At 56.6% G+C, this 15,994-nt stretch overlaps 1 protein-coding gene across 2 annotated transcripts; it reads left to right on the top strand.

Moving 5' to 3' along the window:
* The first annotated feature begins 526 nt into the window (after positions 1–526).
* Positions 527–15,906, top strand: TCF25 (TCF25 ribosome quality control complex subunit). Of its 2 annotated transcripts, XM_072934532.1 has the most exons (19): positions 527–788; positions 1,620–1,814; positions 3,115–3,189; positions 4,892–5,013; positions 5,625–5,690; positions 6,840–6,922; positions 7,347–7,477; positions 9,419–9,518; positions 9,834–9,927; positions 10,723–10,758; positions 10,789–10,815; positions 11,288–11,393; positions 11,703–11,862; positions 13,037–13,124; positions 13,696–13,854; positions 14,435–14,525; positions 14,729–14,808; positions 15,456–15,528; positions 15,667–15,906. In XM_072934532.1, exons 1-19 carry the CDS (start codon positions 603–605, stop codon positions 15,826–15,828), a joined length of 2,034 nt encoding a protein of 677 aa, XP_072790633.1. In that variant the 5' UTR covers positions 527–602; the 3' UTR covers positions 15,829–15,906. The 2 variants fall into 2 exon arrangements, with proteins under 2 accessions (XP_072790633.1, XP_030138347.4); XM_030282487.4 differs by having other exon boundaries at positions 10,723–10,815.
* Positions 15,907–15,994: the final 88 nt, after the last annotated feature.

The following is a 15,994-nucleotide window of genomic DNA, read 5'->3' on the forward strand; positions in this document are numbered from 1 at the left end:
CCCCGTTCCCCGTTCCCGTGTCCCCGTCCCCCTTTTCCCCGTTCCCCGCTCCCCGTCCCCCTTTTCCCCATTCCCGGTTCCCGTGTCCCCGCTCCCCGTTCCCGTGTCCCCGTTCCCGGTTCCCGTGTCCCCGCTCCCCGTGTCCCCATTCCCGGTTCCCGTGTCCCCGCTCCCTTTTCCCCGCTCCCCGTTCCCGTGTCCCCGCTCCCCGTTCCCCGTTCCCGTGTCCCCGCTCCCCGTCCCCCTTTTCCCCGTTTCCGTGTCCCCGCTTCCCGTTCCCGTATCCCTGCTCCCCGCTCCCCGTTCCCGTGTCCCCGTTCCCCGTTGCCCATTCCCGTGTCCCCGTTCCCCCTTCCCCGTTCCCCGTTCCCGGTTCCCGTGTCCCCGTTCCCGTGTCCCGTGTCCCCGTTCCCCATTCCCGGTTCCCGTGTCCCGGTTCCCGTGTCCCCGTTCCACGCGCGGACCCCGCCGGCGCTCGCGGCGCGCGGGGGGCGTGGCCTGGTGCGCATCCGCCAATGGGCGCGCGCGGTGGCGGTGGGCGGGCCCGGCGCGGCGCGGCGCGCAGGCGCAGTGCGGGCGCAGGCGCGCAGCGGGCGGGGGCGATGTCGCGCCGGGCCCTGAGGCGGCTGAGAGGCGAACAGCGGGGCCAGGAGGGACCGGGACCGGGGCTGGGCGAGCTCGGCCTCCACCCCGGCCTGGAGCACGCCCGGGAGGGGGGACCGCCGCCTGCCCCCGGGAAGGGGCCGCGCGGGCCGCCCCGCGCCGACGTCAGCAATCGCTTCGAGCTGGTGAGGAGGAGCGAAGCCGCGGGGTGGGTGCTGGGGGTGGCGGGGACTCTGGGGACATTTCTGAGGGGTCAGCTGTGGGGCAGTGACCGAGCTGGGTGGGCAGTCGGGACATTGCTGGGGACACGTACTTGGGGACAGCTGAGGTGTGAGTCGCTGGGGGTGGCTAGAGCGACAGTGGCCTGGGAGCAGAGGCTGAGGGCTTTGGGTACTGGAAGGAACAGGGGGGCAGTGACTGAGGGGGTGGCAGAGGTGACAGTGTGGATGGCAGTGATTTGGGGTCAGTGATTGGGGTGGAAGTGCTTGGTTGGGGTGGTGGGTGAGTGGGAAGGGTGGGGGGCAGCAGCTGGGGCTGGACCAGGAGGAAACGGCAGAGAGGCCTGGGCGGGCTGGGTTTGGATGTTGTCAGAGCTGGACTGGTGAGAATGTTTTTAGGAACATCCCTGCCGCCTTCCCAGCACTGCAGGATCCCAGTGCTGGGTGTCAGATGGGTCCTGCTGGGTCCTTGGGGTGACAGAGCCCGGTCCTGCTCCCCAGACACCTCCTCCAGCCCCATCCATTCCCTGTCCTTCCCCGGGGCCTGGCTGTGTGAGCATGGGCAAGGCCAGGTTTGGAAACTCTTCCAAGGGAAGAGTGGAGTCCATGGTGTGAGGGGACACATCATGGGGGTCCTGTGCTCCCCTCCGTGTGCGTGGGACTGTGGGCAGCCTCCGGGTGACACGCTTGACACGAGGGGTGTCCAGACCTCCATCTGTGTGCAGGGGGAGTGTTGGATCAGCTCCGTGGGCAGTTCCATCCCTGGGCTGTCCCTGCAGCTTGTGCTTGTGTTTGCAGATCCCAGCGGAGGAGTCGGAGGACGAGCCGGCGGCCGGAGAGGAGCGACCGGAGCCCCGGCTCAGCGAGCAGGACACGGCGGGAAGGAGCCAGGAGGGGAGCAGGGACAGGAGCAAGGAAGGGGCTGGGAGCCCTCCGGAGACGGACGGTGATGGACAGAGAGAGGGGCAGGAGGCCGAGCAGACGGACAGAACGGTAATGCTGCCAGGGATCCCGGCAGGGACACACACTCCAGCCTGGGAACTCGCACTCTGGGCAGGGCAAGCGCTTTGCTGCTGGGGCTGGGTTTGTGTGCAGGACCCAGAGGGATTTGCCAGCTGCAGAGGGGAGGGAGGCACCCAGGGAAGGCTTTGTGCTGTGCCCACGTCAGCGCTGAGGTCAGGCCAGGGAGGAGTGGTCTCACAGAGGGGATGTGAGGACTTCAAGCAGTGTCAGCTGAACGCTGAACCTCTTCTTCCCCATAGTACTTTATTGTCACTGGATGTCAAGACTCCTCCTGTGGTCTGTATCAGCCCAGAAGTGTCTCCTTGCAGGATTTTCTAAGGAAAAGGGCATTTAATTAACAATTTCCCATGGCAAGGCATGCCCAGATCTCACCAGAGAAGAGGGTTGGGGGAGCAAAGGGGGTTGGGCCCTGGTCTCATTTGTTTGCTGTGCATTTGGGGTTTGTGTCCCTGGTTTGGGTGGCAGAGGAGCAAAGTCCACTGTGCATTCCAGCTGTGCCAGTAGCCTCTGCCAGCCCAGGGGCTGTGAGTGCTCTGGACAGTGTGTCCCTGTGTGAGCAGTGGCTCCAGGGGTCCTGACCTGGTGAGTTGGCTGTGCCAGCACTGCAGGACACACCTGTGGCTGCTCCCAGAGCTCCAGGTAGGACGTGGGAGCCCTGGCCAGGCAGCTGCTGCTCCTGGGTAGAGCCAGGACAAGGCTTGGAGCAACCTGGTCTAGTGGAAGATGTCCCTGCTTAGACAGAGGATAGGAACTGGATAAACTTTGAGGTCACTTCCACCCCAAACCATCCCATGATGCTGTGATCCCTTGCTGAGTTACCTGCTAGACCCTGGAAATGTGCTTCCCAGCTGTGCCAGCAGCTCCAGCATGCTGGACAGCCTTTTGGAGAGGATCAGAATGCCCCCAGCATCCTGAGCTGAAGCAGCTGCATCTCTGGGGAGAGCCACTCTGGCACTTTGTCAGGTGTTGGGACTGAAAGAGGCTGAAGCATTTCCTCCACACCTGGCACAGCTAAACTTGTTTCTCTCCTGATTTTGTAGCCTCAGACACTGATGTGAAAGTCAGCTGAGGTTTTGCTCTTTTTGAATCTTTGGTGCTTTCCTCCATTTTCTCCATGTGTCTTGATTTCCACCCACTAACAAACACTGAAGGGTGAATTTTGGTTTCATTTAAGGACCCTCGGCGTGCTGATTTCCTGTGGGAAATGCTCTTCTTCCCACAGAACTGGCACCCCTGGGAATGCTGACAGCTCTTCCCTTTGTCTTTGCAGCTGGCAACGAGTAACAAGCCACGGAAGAAAAAAAAGAAAAGGAAAACCAAGAAAAATTCAGCAGGAGAGACTGTGGTACGTGTGTGTGTTCTGAGTCAGGGTCCAGTGGTTCCTCCAGTGGGGCTGGCAAAGTGGGAATTCTGAGGTGACTGCAGGAGAGATTCAAGGCAAAAAAAAAGCAGTTTCAAAATTTAAAGAAGCCTCTTTAGGATCGTGGAATCCTGGAATGGTTTAGATTGGAGGGGACCTTAAAGCTCATCTCATTCTATCCCCTGCCATGGGTAGGGAGACCTTCCATCACACCAGGTTGTTCCAAGCCCTGTTCAAGCTGTCCTGTCACTCTATCCCTGTCCAAAGTCCCTCCCCAGCCCTCTTGGAGCACCTTTAGGCACTGAGGGGCTCTAAGGTGTCTCCAGAGCAGAGGAGCTCCAGCCCTTGGAGCACCTCCCTGGCCTTCTCTGGACTCATTCCAGCAGCTCCACATCCTTCCAGTGCTGTGGACCCCAGAGCTGGAAGTAGCAGATGGATTAAAGTCATTGATCTCCTTAATTCAAGAGGAGTGAGGTTCAGGTGGGAGCTGGTTTGCTGGTGATGTTTGAGTCTGAACTGTCCACAGAATTACAGGATCCTTAAGGTTGGAAAAGACCTCCCAGATCATGGAGTCCAATCTCTCTGTTCACTCCAGGGAGATTCTTTGGTCCACATCCTGGGCCACTGGATTCTGGAGTGAATTGCTAAGCCATGACAGCAGGGCCACCTTCTCTCTGGGGATACCACTCAGGAGTGAGTTTCTGAGATGGAGAGCCCTCTTGGAGAGCCTGTTTCCTTTCCCAATCCAAGAATATTGAGCAGCAGGGAGACGTGTGCCAGCTGGAGGCTGGGGGGACACCCAGACCCAGGCAGTTGGGTTTGCCAGTGAGGGATAATACAGCCTGTTCCAGCACTTCCATGCAGAGCACATTGTCCCTCCCTTTCCTCTGTACACTCCACACACAGGGGCTAAATTTAGCTTGAAAAGGCATCCTGGCAGTGCTGCTTGGGTGTCCTGAATGGAATTCTGTGTTCCACCCATGGACATCATGAGGAGGATGTGAAACAGGCACGTAAGAAATGTGTCACTTGTTGTTTGTTGGGGAAAATGGAGGGAAACCGGGGTTAAAGTGTTATATAACTGTTAGATGTGAGCAGCTGGATGCATTCCTGGGGTGGCTGGAAAATGGGGAATGGGAGATTTGGATTAAAGTCATGTGAGTGTTTGAGACCTTGTCATGAGGCTCACAGCAGTAACTTGGTGTTTCTGTGGAAAGTAGAGAGTCAAGGTTGGTTGTTTCAATATTTAAAATGTCTTTGGACAAGGGCCTGGAGTGTCAGGACAAGGGAAAATGTCTTCCCACTATCAGAGGGCAGGGTTAGATGGGATATTGGGAGGAAATTCTTCCCTGTGAGGAGCGTGGTGATGCCCTGGCACAGGTACCCAGAGCAGCTGTGGCTGCCCCTGGATCCCTGGCAGTGCCCAAGGCCAGGCTGGCCAGGGCCTGGAGCACCCTGGGATTTGTCCATTGTTGCCGTGGGAAGGTGTCCCTGGCCGTGGGACATGGAACATGACGAGCTTTAAGGTCCCTTCCAACCTAAAGCATTCTGAGACTCTCTGGAGAGCCGCAGCCCCTCACTGAGGCATCAGGCTGAGCTGGAGGCAGCTGGGTGTGATCTGTGCTGGTGACCTGCAGGCTGCTGTGACTCAGCCTGTCATCAATGCCTTGGCTTTGCCCTTCTTAAGGAAGACAACGACCTGGAGGACATCGAGAGCCTTTTGGAGAGGATCGAGGACCCCGGGCTGGCCCCGCAGAGCCAGGGCGGGATCAGCACTGACAGCCGGCCTCTGCTCTACGTGGAGCACAGGTACTGCTGGCTCCTCCTGCCTCTGGCTTGGTGTGAAGGACATCTGCTCCCTGAGGAACGGAGCTGGGACCTTCCCAGTGTGATTTGGCCAGGAGCTCCCCACCTTGACTGAAAGGGGTGGGATGGTTGTGTACATCCCTGCTCCTGTCTGCTCCTCTGGGAGCTGTGTTTGCTTCTGGTGGGGATTTTCTGCTGCCAGGCCTGCTTGCAGCGGTGGCAGGAGCAGATTAGTCTCCAGAGGGACCTTCCAGCCTCAGATCCTCTGCAGAGGTGCCAGCAGCCCTGGTGTGTAAAGCCTGTGATGGGATTCACTGTGCTCCTGAGCCTGGCTTCTCCCGGGAGCATCCCAGCTAAGGCTCCAGCTGCCCTGGAGAGGGCAGCAGCAGTATTCCCCAGCTCTGGAGCAGGCCAGGAAGAAATGGAGCAGGGCTTTCCCTTCCAGTTCTGGCCATTTCAGTCTCTTTTCTCCATGCTGTGTCTGATCAGTGGGGAGTGGGTGACAGTTTGGGGGTTTTCCAGAGGCACTTTGGGGTGCTGGGTGTTGATGGAGAGACTTGAGTGTAGCACTGTTTAACTGATGGAGCTTTTCTTTCTTCTTTCCACCTTCTCAGAAACTTGAACCCAGAGAATGAGTTGAAGAGATACTTTGGGGCTCGTGCTGTGCTCGGGGACCAGAGGTTAGTCCAGAATTTGGTGTTATACCCTTTCCAAATACGAGGAGGTGTGTCTGTCCTGCCCTTGGCAGGGCTTATAGAGTTCCCAGTGCCTCACCTGGGCAGGTAATCCCAGGCTCAGGGTGTGTTACTAATTTAGTAGTTGCTTATTGGGACAGAGGAATATTTTCTGCAATATGTACAAGGTGGGGAAAGACTTCTCCAGGCTTTTACTGGCATTTGCTTTTCCTTTTGCTCCTTTCCCCTCTCATTTATTTCCAAACCACCCTTCAAAGTCTTTTCACCAAAGTTCACAGAGTGCAGGCACGTAAGTTTTTGTTTGTTTCTCCACATTTGTCTCTTGTTGCCATTCCAGAGCCTCTGGACAGAAAGTGAACCCTGAATACTTTCAGCATTTCATGCCCCTTGCATCCAGGGGCCCAGGGAGCCTCTTCCTCCCCTGGGTGTGATGTCTCTGTATTTATCCACTGCACTGTGCTCTCTGTCATCCACAAAGTCCCCACTTCCATGAGCTGGTTGGAAAACCAAGAATGGTCTGAGCTTGGAGCAGTGCAGGTGGAAGGAGAGAGAGAGTCTGTGGAAGAGCATTTGGTGCTTGAGGAAGAAACTGCAGTCCCTTGGGACTGTCCTGTGCAGGGCCAGGAGTTGGACTTAATAATCCATGTGGGTCTTTTCCAACCCAGGATAGTCTGTGATCCCTTTCTGAGGAGGCCTGACTCTCCAAGTAGCCTTGATCCTGAATTGCTCCTGAACCAATAAATTGTGCATTTTTGACTACAGCTTAGAGTAATCCAGTGGACATTTGAAGGCCCTGCTGGAAAGAGAGATGAATCAGAGGGATGTGGGGCTCTCCTGATTGGACCTGGGAAGCTGTTTGAAGCACAGAGGCAGCTGAGAGTTTGGCAGGGATAAAAACAGGGAGGGAAGCTCTGGAAGTGGAGATGCTGGAGGCACTGGCTGGCCTAGATGGTGCACATAAGGCAAAGCCTGAGCACAGGTGTGTTGTGTCTTGAAGGCAAACAGAGTTCTGGGCACAGCTCTGTGTAGTTCTTCGTGGGGAAGAAATTGGATCTCATTTTTCCCTTTAAGATGGTTTCATCCCTCCTGCTCCTGTCAGTGCAGAGAAGTTGTGACCTGTGTTCCCCTCCGCAGGCCGAGGCAGAGGCAGCGGCAGTACGTCCGCAGCATGTGGCTGACAGCCCCCAAAAACACCTGGCCACGCTACAGCAAAACAGGTGAGGCTTTTGGGGCTGCCCCCTGCCCTCTTAGCCCTTGGCCCATGTGACATGGATGCTGCTGAGGGCATGGAATCTGAGAGGGAACTGCTCCTCAGCTGGTGGAAATACACCTCCTGTCTCAAAACAGAGAGCTCTGTGGAGTTGTGCCTTTATTTGGATTTGTTTCCCCCTCTTTTGGAGGTAGCAGGGCATGGGTGCTTTCCATCTTAGCAGCAGAATTGCTGGATAATGAGAAGTATCCCTGAGGAGAACAAGGGGCCTGGGTGTTTTGGGTGGGCTTGGGACTTGGACTCACAAGAGACGGAAAAGAGTGAAATTCTCTGTGAGTTTCGAAAAACATGTGTGTCTCTGGACCAAGCAATGCTGTGAGAGAGCAGAGGAGGTTCTCTTGGGGTACCCAGGTCTCCCCTGCACCCTGCAGGTATCACCATGCAGCTGCTGGACAACCGGAGGGGGGTGCAGCACTTCACCTTCGAGCACCACCGTGAGTACCAGCAGGTCCAGTTCAAGTTCCTGGATGCTGTGGAGTCCATGGACCCCAACAACATCGTGGTACGTTGGGTTGGTTGTGCTGTTCCCTCCTGTGTGTCTTGTTTGGGCTTTTAGGACTTGTTTGGACAGTAGATCCCTGTGTCCCTCTGTGTGGGGTGAGGCCACGCTGAGTGCTGAGCTGTGCTGTCACCTTGTTAATCAGTGACCTCCTTGGTGCAGAGGAGGGCTGGTGGCTGGTGGCCGAGCCTTGGTGGCTCTGCCAAGCACGTGCCAGGTCACCTTCTGAGAGAGGAACCCACAGGAACAGTCCGTTTGGCTGGAAGGGTGGGAACAAAGCCCCCTTGTCTCAGCTCTTAGCTGGGAAAGGAGGAATATTGTCTAAACCCATCGTGAACTGGCAATCCAAACTCACAGCTGTTCTATTTATAAACTCCTGCAAGGATGAAAAATGTGTCTTTTCTTGGTATTTCAGCAGAACAGGCTTTTGTGTTGGGAGTCCTTCATGCGTGTCCGAGCTCATTAAGCTGTATGGTAACATTTATAGTTAGGAGTGATAGGCAACAGCAAAATTGCTCTGCACCCAACTAAACCATAACTGAGGGATGTTTCTCTGAAAGGTCTGGCCACATGAGCTAGGATACATGCCCTGGAGATGTTCTTTAAAGAGCCCATTGTCTGCTAAATAAAGTTTACTTCCTTCTGCTTTCCCACCCTCAGCTCAGGGCTGTGGGGCTCTCTCCGGCTCAGCAGTTCTGCCTGGATTGAGGGATTTGGATTAAGTGAGCCAAGGTAATTCCTGTGCAGCAGTGATGTCCCAAGGACAGCTCAAGCTCATCCCCCACACAGGACAGGCTTTCCATGGTGTTTTAATCTGGATGCTCTGGCCCTCTTAGGGGGTCTGGCTAAATTTGAGGACATTTGTGCAACTTGAAGTCTTCCCCTTTTCTATCAAGGGTAAGATCTAACTGATGGATTTGGCAATTCCAGACAGTTTGTCCGTGGTCACCACAGTCCTGGCATGGCTGGAGCCCAGCTCTGCCCTGTTGCTGTGGTTTCACCACATAAACCATTACTTTTGGGGAGCCTCTGATTCAGTGAGTGTTTTTTTCTGCACTTGCTGGTAGGTTCAAAGGTCACCCTTGGTGAGCTTTCCTTGGCCATCACAGTGCTCCATGTCCCCCCAAAAAATGGATTGGAAAGGAGCTTAAGAGTTTTACCCCTTAAGGAGGAGGTTAAGCATCAGGCAAGTGGCTCCAGGCTGGGCTGGGCAGTGGCAAAGACATCCAGTCTTTGTGCTGTTGGTGGTCCCACGGGTCCCCACCCTGCAGATGGAAACTTGTGGAGTTTTGGAAGCTTTATTTTTTCAGTTTTAGGAGAAAAAAAAAATCCCCAAACTAAACTGTGAGAAGATTTGTAGCTTCAGTATTTTTTACTGAACTGAGGTTTTAAGTATTTGAGAAAAGCCTGTTTATAATATAATTAGGGAATTGAGAAACTTTTTAGATTAAACTTCTGTTCTGAAGCCTGGAAGTAAATATTTATTATTATTATCCATTACTATTGCTGATTCCTGGATTTGTAATAGAAGTGTCCAAATATCCTCTCAATATCCAGAGAATGCAAAACCCGATCAAATGCTCAGAACTGTTGAGGGATAGATAAAAAAAACCCAAACCTTTAACAGTGCCTGCATCTCGTTCTCTGCTTTTTGAGGAAATGGAGGAGCTGAGAGAGATGTGGAGGAGGGCAGTGAAGATGAGCAAAGGCCTCTGCTGGAAAAGCTGGGAGGGAACTGCCCAGGGGAGGCTGCCATTGAGGGCTCGCATCCTGCACGTGGTGGAGACAGAGCTCCCTGTGCCCTTCCAGCTTGGGCATGGATCTGGCAGGGTGGGATGAAGGGAGCTCTTGGCACTGTGTGTCACAGCTGGCTGCTGGATGGTACCAGTGACCAAATTCCTGAGCCACTGGTAGTGACAGGATCTTTGCAATGCCCCTGTGCAGCTGCTGCTCCAGATGAACCCCTACCACGTGGACTCCCTCCTGCAGCTCAGCGAGGTGTGCCGCATGCAGGAGGACCAGGAGATGGCCCGGGATCTCATAGGTAAGCGTGAGGTGAGGAGCAGACGTGTTGGTGTGAAATCCTTCCCTGGCAGGGGCAGTGGAGGGCAGGAGCTTGGCTTTTCCTGGACCAACCTCAATCCCAGAATGGTTCCTTTTCCCACCCAGAGCGTGATCTAAGGTGGAAGTGCTCACTGCCCTGGTAGCTGTTGCCACCACATTGTGTGAAGTAACTCTGTGCCTCTCTGGGCTGGGAATGAGCTGCTTTTCTCTCTTTCGGGCTGAAGCGAGGGCAGGGCAGCGCTGTGCTGGGGTGGTGTCCCTGTCCTGTCCCTGACACTGACCTTGCTGTCCCCAGAGCGGGCACTGTACAGCCTGGAGTGCGCCTTCCACCCCGTGTTCAGCCTCACCAGCGGGACCTGCAGGCTGGACTACCGGCGCCCAGAGAACAGGTGAGCAGGGCTGGGCAGCAGGGAGGCTCAGCTGGGGCTCCTTTGGCCACAGCCACCCACATTCACCACTGCTGCTCGGCCAGGGAGACCCCCGAGTGTCCCTTCCTGGTGGGGGCTCCTGGGATGGTGCTGGAGCACAGGCAGCTCTTGCATGGAAGCTTCAGCACAGGGCATCCCTTTTCCCAAGGGATACCTTCCTGCAGCAGGAACTGTCCCTCCCTGTCATATCCTTCTCATGCCATTAGTACCCCAAAATGGTCACAAAAATCCTTGCTGTGTGTTTCCCAGCACTCACACTCCTCCCAGCCTGGATCTTTATGTAACTCCAGCTCTGCAGCTGCTGGGAAAGGTGACTTTATTCTGGGAATTTTCCAGTCAGCTGACCCAAGCCATCTCTCCCAAACTGCTGTACCTGGAGGGTGCTCACATTTCAGGCCCTCTGGCTGACACGCTTTGTGCCATCAATGACCTGTACCACCAGTTCAGGTGTTGGGCTCCCCCACTCTGTATCACTGTCCCCACATCCCTGGGAAAGGCGGGGTGTGGACTTGGGGGATATACTTGTCTTGGTCCCAGTCTCCAGAGCAGGTAGTGATTTTTCTGTCCCTGTTCTTGCACAAAAAGATAACAAAAACAAGTGATGGGAACATGGTGGGGGTCTGTGGCACCCCATGCCACACCACGATGTGATGCTTGGGGGTGTGGAGCTCTTGATGACTGTGTCCCCTTTTTTGAGCGACACAAAATACTCCTTTCCACATCTGGCCTCTAAGTCCTGCTGCTGTTCCCATGCAGGGCTTTCTTCCTGGCTCTCTTCAAGCACCTGATGTTCCTGGAGAAGAGGGGCTGTCCCCGCACAGCCCTGGAGTTCTGCAAGCTCATCCTGAGGTAGGTGCCTCCACCGAGGGTGGAGTGTCTGGGTTTGGGGGGGACAGTCACCCCAGACAGGTTCTGCTGCTCCTGGGTTTTTATGGGCTCATTCCCACCCTTTAGAGCTGCACGGGTCTGTGCTGGGGATCTGCTGGTGCCCTTGGAGAGGTGATGGGTGAGGAGGGGCCCTGGGTGGCCTGTGACTGCCAAGCTGTGGCCTGAGCTTGGAGGCTCAGCAGAGCAAAGTGTGGCAGTGGCTTCAGCCCACTCAATTTGTGGCCACTGATCCTGCCCTGGTGGCAGGGGACTGTCCCCTCTGCAGGGACACAGAGCACCACTCTGTCATCCCGCTGGCCATGTGGGATGTGTTCCTGTTCTCTCCACTTGCTGAGTCACTGGATGTCACTGGGAGAGGCTGTTTGACTCAGAAATCAGGGCATCTCTCTCAGCTGTTGTGACACTGAGTTTGTTCTCTCCCCCTGCTCCCAAGCCTTGATCCTGAGAATGACCCGCTCTGTGTGCTGCTGCTGATCGACTTCCTGTCCCTCCGGGCCAGGGAATACACCTTCCTGACCCGCCTCTTCCAGGAGTGGGAGGTGAGTGCCCAGCAGGTGAGGGGGTGCCTGGGGTGCTCCCCACCAGGTGAGCCCTGTGGAGAGGCTCTCACAGCCCAGCTGCCATTCTAGCAGCATTGGAATGATCCATAAAGGCTGGGCTGTTGGTTCCTGTAACCCTTGGGTCCTGCAAATAGTTGTGATAACTCAAAATTGCTCACTCAGCTGCGAGGGCACCGAGCCAGCGGCTGGGAGCTCACTTAACCCCAGCAGGCAGAGCCCCGGCCCCACACGGCCCAGCTCTGCTGCACAGCGTCATTTCTCGGTAACTCTCTCTCCCTGATCCTGCAGAGTCACCGGAATCTGTCCCAGCTGCCCAATTTTGCCTTCTCGGTGCCACTGGCCTATTTCTTCCTGAGCCAGCAGGAAGAGCGCCCGGAGCTGGAGCGGAGCCAGGCCCGGGAGCGAGCGGCCCGGCTCATCCAGCTCGCGCTCATCATGTTCCCAAGCGGTGAGTCTGTCCCCGGTGAGGCCATCCTCGCTGAGGCCATCCTCCAGGGCTTTGTCACTGTCCTCTGGGAGAGCCGGGACTGCATTCCCGGCAGGCAGGACTGGATTCCTGGCAGGCGGATGCAGAGGCAGGAATTTGCCAAGGGCCTTTGAGGAGGGAGCCCTGAGTCAGAGCAGAAGCAGTCAAGCAGTGCCTGTGCCCAGTGTGATGGGGGGAGTACAGTTGTGGGCTACTCACTCCAACACAGACACTGAGGGGCTGGAGCGTGTCTGGGAAAGGGAACGGAGCTGTGGAAGGGGCTGGAGCATCAGGAGCAGCTGAGACAGCTGGGGGGCTCAGCCTGGAGAAAAGGAGGCTCAGTGGGTCCTTCTGGTTCTCCACAACTCCCTGATAGGAGGGTGCAGCTGTGAAGGGTCAGGCTCTGCTCCCAGGGAACAGGAAGAGGACAAGAAGAAACAGCCTCAAAGTTTGATATTTGGAACAATTCCTTCCCCAGAAGTGTTGTCCAGCCCTGACACAGCTGCCCAGGGCAGTGGTGGAGTCCCCAACCCAGGAGGGACTTAAAAGCCATGTGGACATGGCACCTGAGGACATGGGTTAGGGGTGGCCTTGGCAGTGCTGTGGGAACGGTTGGGATCAATGACCTTAGAGGCTTTTTCAGCCTTTCAGTTCTGGGTTCCATGATTCTGTCCTCCCTCCCCAGAGCAGGCAGTGCTCCTCCACCAGCAATGGTCAGGGGTGAGCAGGCTGGGGGAGGGTGAGAGCTGGAATTCTGGAGCAGGGAGATGTCTCACTTCCTCAGGGCTGCCCGGAGCAAGGACAAGCCAGTCTCCTTGGCTCTCCCTCCGAGGCACAGCTCTGTTTTGGGTGTGCTCCCACCATGGGTGCCCATCACTCTCCCTTTCATCCTGTGGGTGCTGCTGTCCATGAAAGGAGCACACAGCCCCGAGGCCCAGAGGAAGGTGTGTGCAGCAGGAAGAACCAGCTCTCCAGCAGAGATTCAGTTTGTGGGGGCTGGAAACATCTTTTAGGCTGCTTGTTGGGGTGACTGAAATAACGCTCAGGGCACAGGGACCAGCAGTGTCCTCATCCCCTCCTTGTGGGGTCCTGGTGACCCCACCCCACACTGCCCCTTACCAACAGGTCCAGACAAGTTCTCTGCTTTGTCTTGCAGTTCTGATGCCACTGCTGGATCACTGCAGTGTGCAGCCTGACGCCAGGGTCGCCTCCCACCCCTTCTTTGGGCTGAATGCCCAGGTCAGGTAAGGCCTGGAGACGTTCTCAGCAAAGGGAAGGGATCGATTTTGCTGGCGGCGGGGATCTTGCATGCTCAGACAGCTAATGGAGGAGCTTGTTTGGGTTCCCTGAGCAGGCTCATTTGAAAATGCCTCATTTGATAATCCTTTAGATAATGGATTTCCATAATGCCTCTGGATCGGGCTGACAGACCCACCTCACCTCAAGGTGGACGGGTCAGAAGTTCACCCCAGAGGCTGTTGGTGTGTGCAGGGAGGAGAGTGATGCGTGTGTCCTCGAAGGGCAGGCTGTCTCCAACCAGTCTGCGTTCCCTTGACACGTGGTCTTCCTCAGCGTGTGAAGGCTCCCCCTCAGGCCAGGGCAGTGTTCCCTCATTTCATGGCTTTGCTTAGCCTAAAAATAGATGGAGGCAGAAGTTCTGGTGGAGGTGGATGGCAATATCCAGGCAGGAGCCTGCGAGTCCTCTCGTGTTCCCACGCCAAAGGCCAGCGCAGAGCTGAGCCCTCAGCATCCCGTGAGGAGCAGGAGGAGGAGGAGGAGGAGGAGGGTGCCGTGAGTAACAGCCATCTCCCATAGCCAGTCACCCGCCCTGAACCAGCTGACGTCCCTGTACGTGGGCAGGACACACGCCCTGTGGAAGGACCTGGCTGTCATGGCCTGGCTGGAGCCCCACGTCCACGAGGTTCTGCGCATGGTGGACGCCCAGGACGCGCTGGTGCAGGAGGCTGAGCACAAGTGAGCACAGAGGATGGAGGGCAGGGTTCCTGTGCCAGGGACAGAGTGGGACAGAGGGTCTGTCCTGGGCAGCAGCAGTTCCAGTGCCTGGGGCAGGGCTCAGAGCCCCATAGCTGCTGGTCTGATGCCAAAGGTCACGGCATGGGGCCAGGAAAGCAGTGGTTCTTCCATGCTTTTCACAGATGGGAATGTAGAGCTGAACCTGCGCTGCATATCCTGCACTGCCTTCCCCAGGCTTGGCCGTCACCTGTACCCTGGAAACATCCTGGAGAGGGTGGAGGGGTGGCCTGGAAGGGCAGGGATGGCCAGGACAGGTGACAGCTTAGAAACACTTCCCAGTGCTGAGAAACAGAAGAGAGCCATCAGGTGTCCTAAACCAAGGTCAATCTACTCATTCCTGAGCTCTCTGCTTTTCTCTGGAGCTCAGCAGCTCCCACCCCCTTTGGCTCACTCTGAGCCAGCTCCATCCAAGATAGCCGTGTCCCCCAGAGCCAGGGAAGCTGCTGACACTGCACCTGGAGCAGCAGAAATGGGAATGTGCCTGCTCAGGGCTCACTGCTCTGTCCCCTCCCCGCCTCAGGAGGAAGATCCGGTACCAGAGCGCTCCCAGGAACATCTACCGGCACATCATCCTCTCGGAGATGAAGGAGGCCACAGCAGCCCTGCCTCTGGTGAGGGGCCTGATGGGACACAGGAGCTGTGGCTGCTTGTGTTGTGGTGGCACTTGTGTCCCTGCTGGGCCTGCTCTGACCCTGTCACTCACGGCTTCTGTGGGCGCCCATGTTAGCTACTGCTGGATGCACAGCCTTCATCTCTTCTTTTCTCCTTCATTCCTCCCTTTCTCTTTCATCCCTCCTTTCTGCTCTCCCTGCAGGAGGTGACCTCCCAGCCAGTGATGGACTTCGACCCCCTCCCTCCTCTGGATTCCATTGTTTCCTACACCCGCCCGGAAAGGTACCAGCCCCGCCGCCGGTGCCTGCGCTGGCACAGCCGGCGTGTTCCCGGCATGCCCTCAGCCCCAGGCCACGCTGCACACGGGCACTCGGTGCTGCCATCCTCCTCCGTGGCAGAGGAAGAGCTGTGGTGCTCCAGGCAGGCAGAGCTACAGGCTGGACTGGTCCTGCTGCTTCCCATGGTGATCACCAATGGCCATTCCCAGCCACAGGGCAAAAGCCAGGGAAAACCCATGTTTTCAGCCATGGCTGACTGGGAGGATTTGCTGTAAATGGAAATTTAAATCCAGCCAGTCCTGGTGTTGGGGTGATGCCACGTGTGTGTTCCACATCAATTTGCTCAGGCAGAGCTGGTAGGATCATGGAATCCTGGAATGGTTTGGGTTCAAAAGACCTTAGAGCTCATCTCATTCTACTCCCTGCTATGAGCAGGGACACTTCCCAGTAGACCAGGCTGCTCTTCCAACCTGGCCTTGGTTGTGCTCTTAATGGCTGGTTTGCTCAGAGTTGCCTGAATTCATTGGAACTCCCCAGTTCCCTCCCTCAGGGCTGGTTCCAGCAGCACATGGTTCTCCCAGAACCCCACATCCCAGTGAGGAGTCACAAACTGAGCTGTACCTTCACCATGGTGCCCCTTGTGTCTTCCAGGATAAGCCATCCCTCCAACGAAAGCACTTTATCCCTCTTCTTCCGCTCTCTGTTGCCAAATTTTAACTTGCAGGTGAGCGCACGCTGGGATTTGGGTGCACCATTCCCCCATGGTGTTCCTGCTCCAGGAGCCGCTGCTGGCACCAGCCTGGTGCTGATTTGGCAGCAGTGCTGTCCCTGCCACTGCCACCACGGTGCTGCTCTGTCGTAGGGGGACATCCGGCACGACGGGGACAACGAGGCCAGGGCGGCGCAGGACCTCAACCAGGAGGTGAACAGGCTGATGGCGGCCATGCGGGACATGCTGGCCAACATCCAGTTCCAGGAGCCCCCCCGCGATGACAATCCCGAAGGCGACGGCGACTGGGATTGAGCTCGGGGTGTCGCTCCCCAAACCCTCTGGCATCACCCCCCGATTTGTGTCGCACTCCAATAAAGTCACACAAACGGACTCGCTGTGGGAACGGGCTGTTCTGAGGAGGGGGCTGCATCCCTGGCAAGGGCTCCATCCAGGGAGGGGGGCTGGAGCCACAGCCATG

Source organism: Taeniopygia guttata, chromosome 11, assembly GCF_048771995.1.
Source record: "Taeniopygia guttata chromosome 11, bTaeGut7.mat, whole genome shotgun sequence".
NCBI classification, from domain to species: domain Eukaryota; kingdom Metazoa; phylum Chordata; class Aves; order Passeriformes; family Estrildidae; genus Taeniopygia; species Taeniopygia guttata.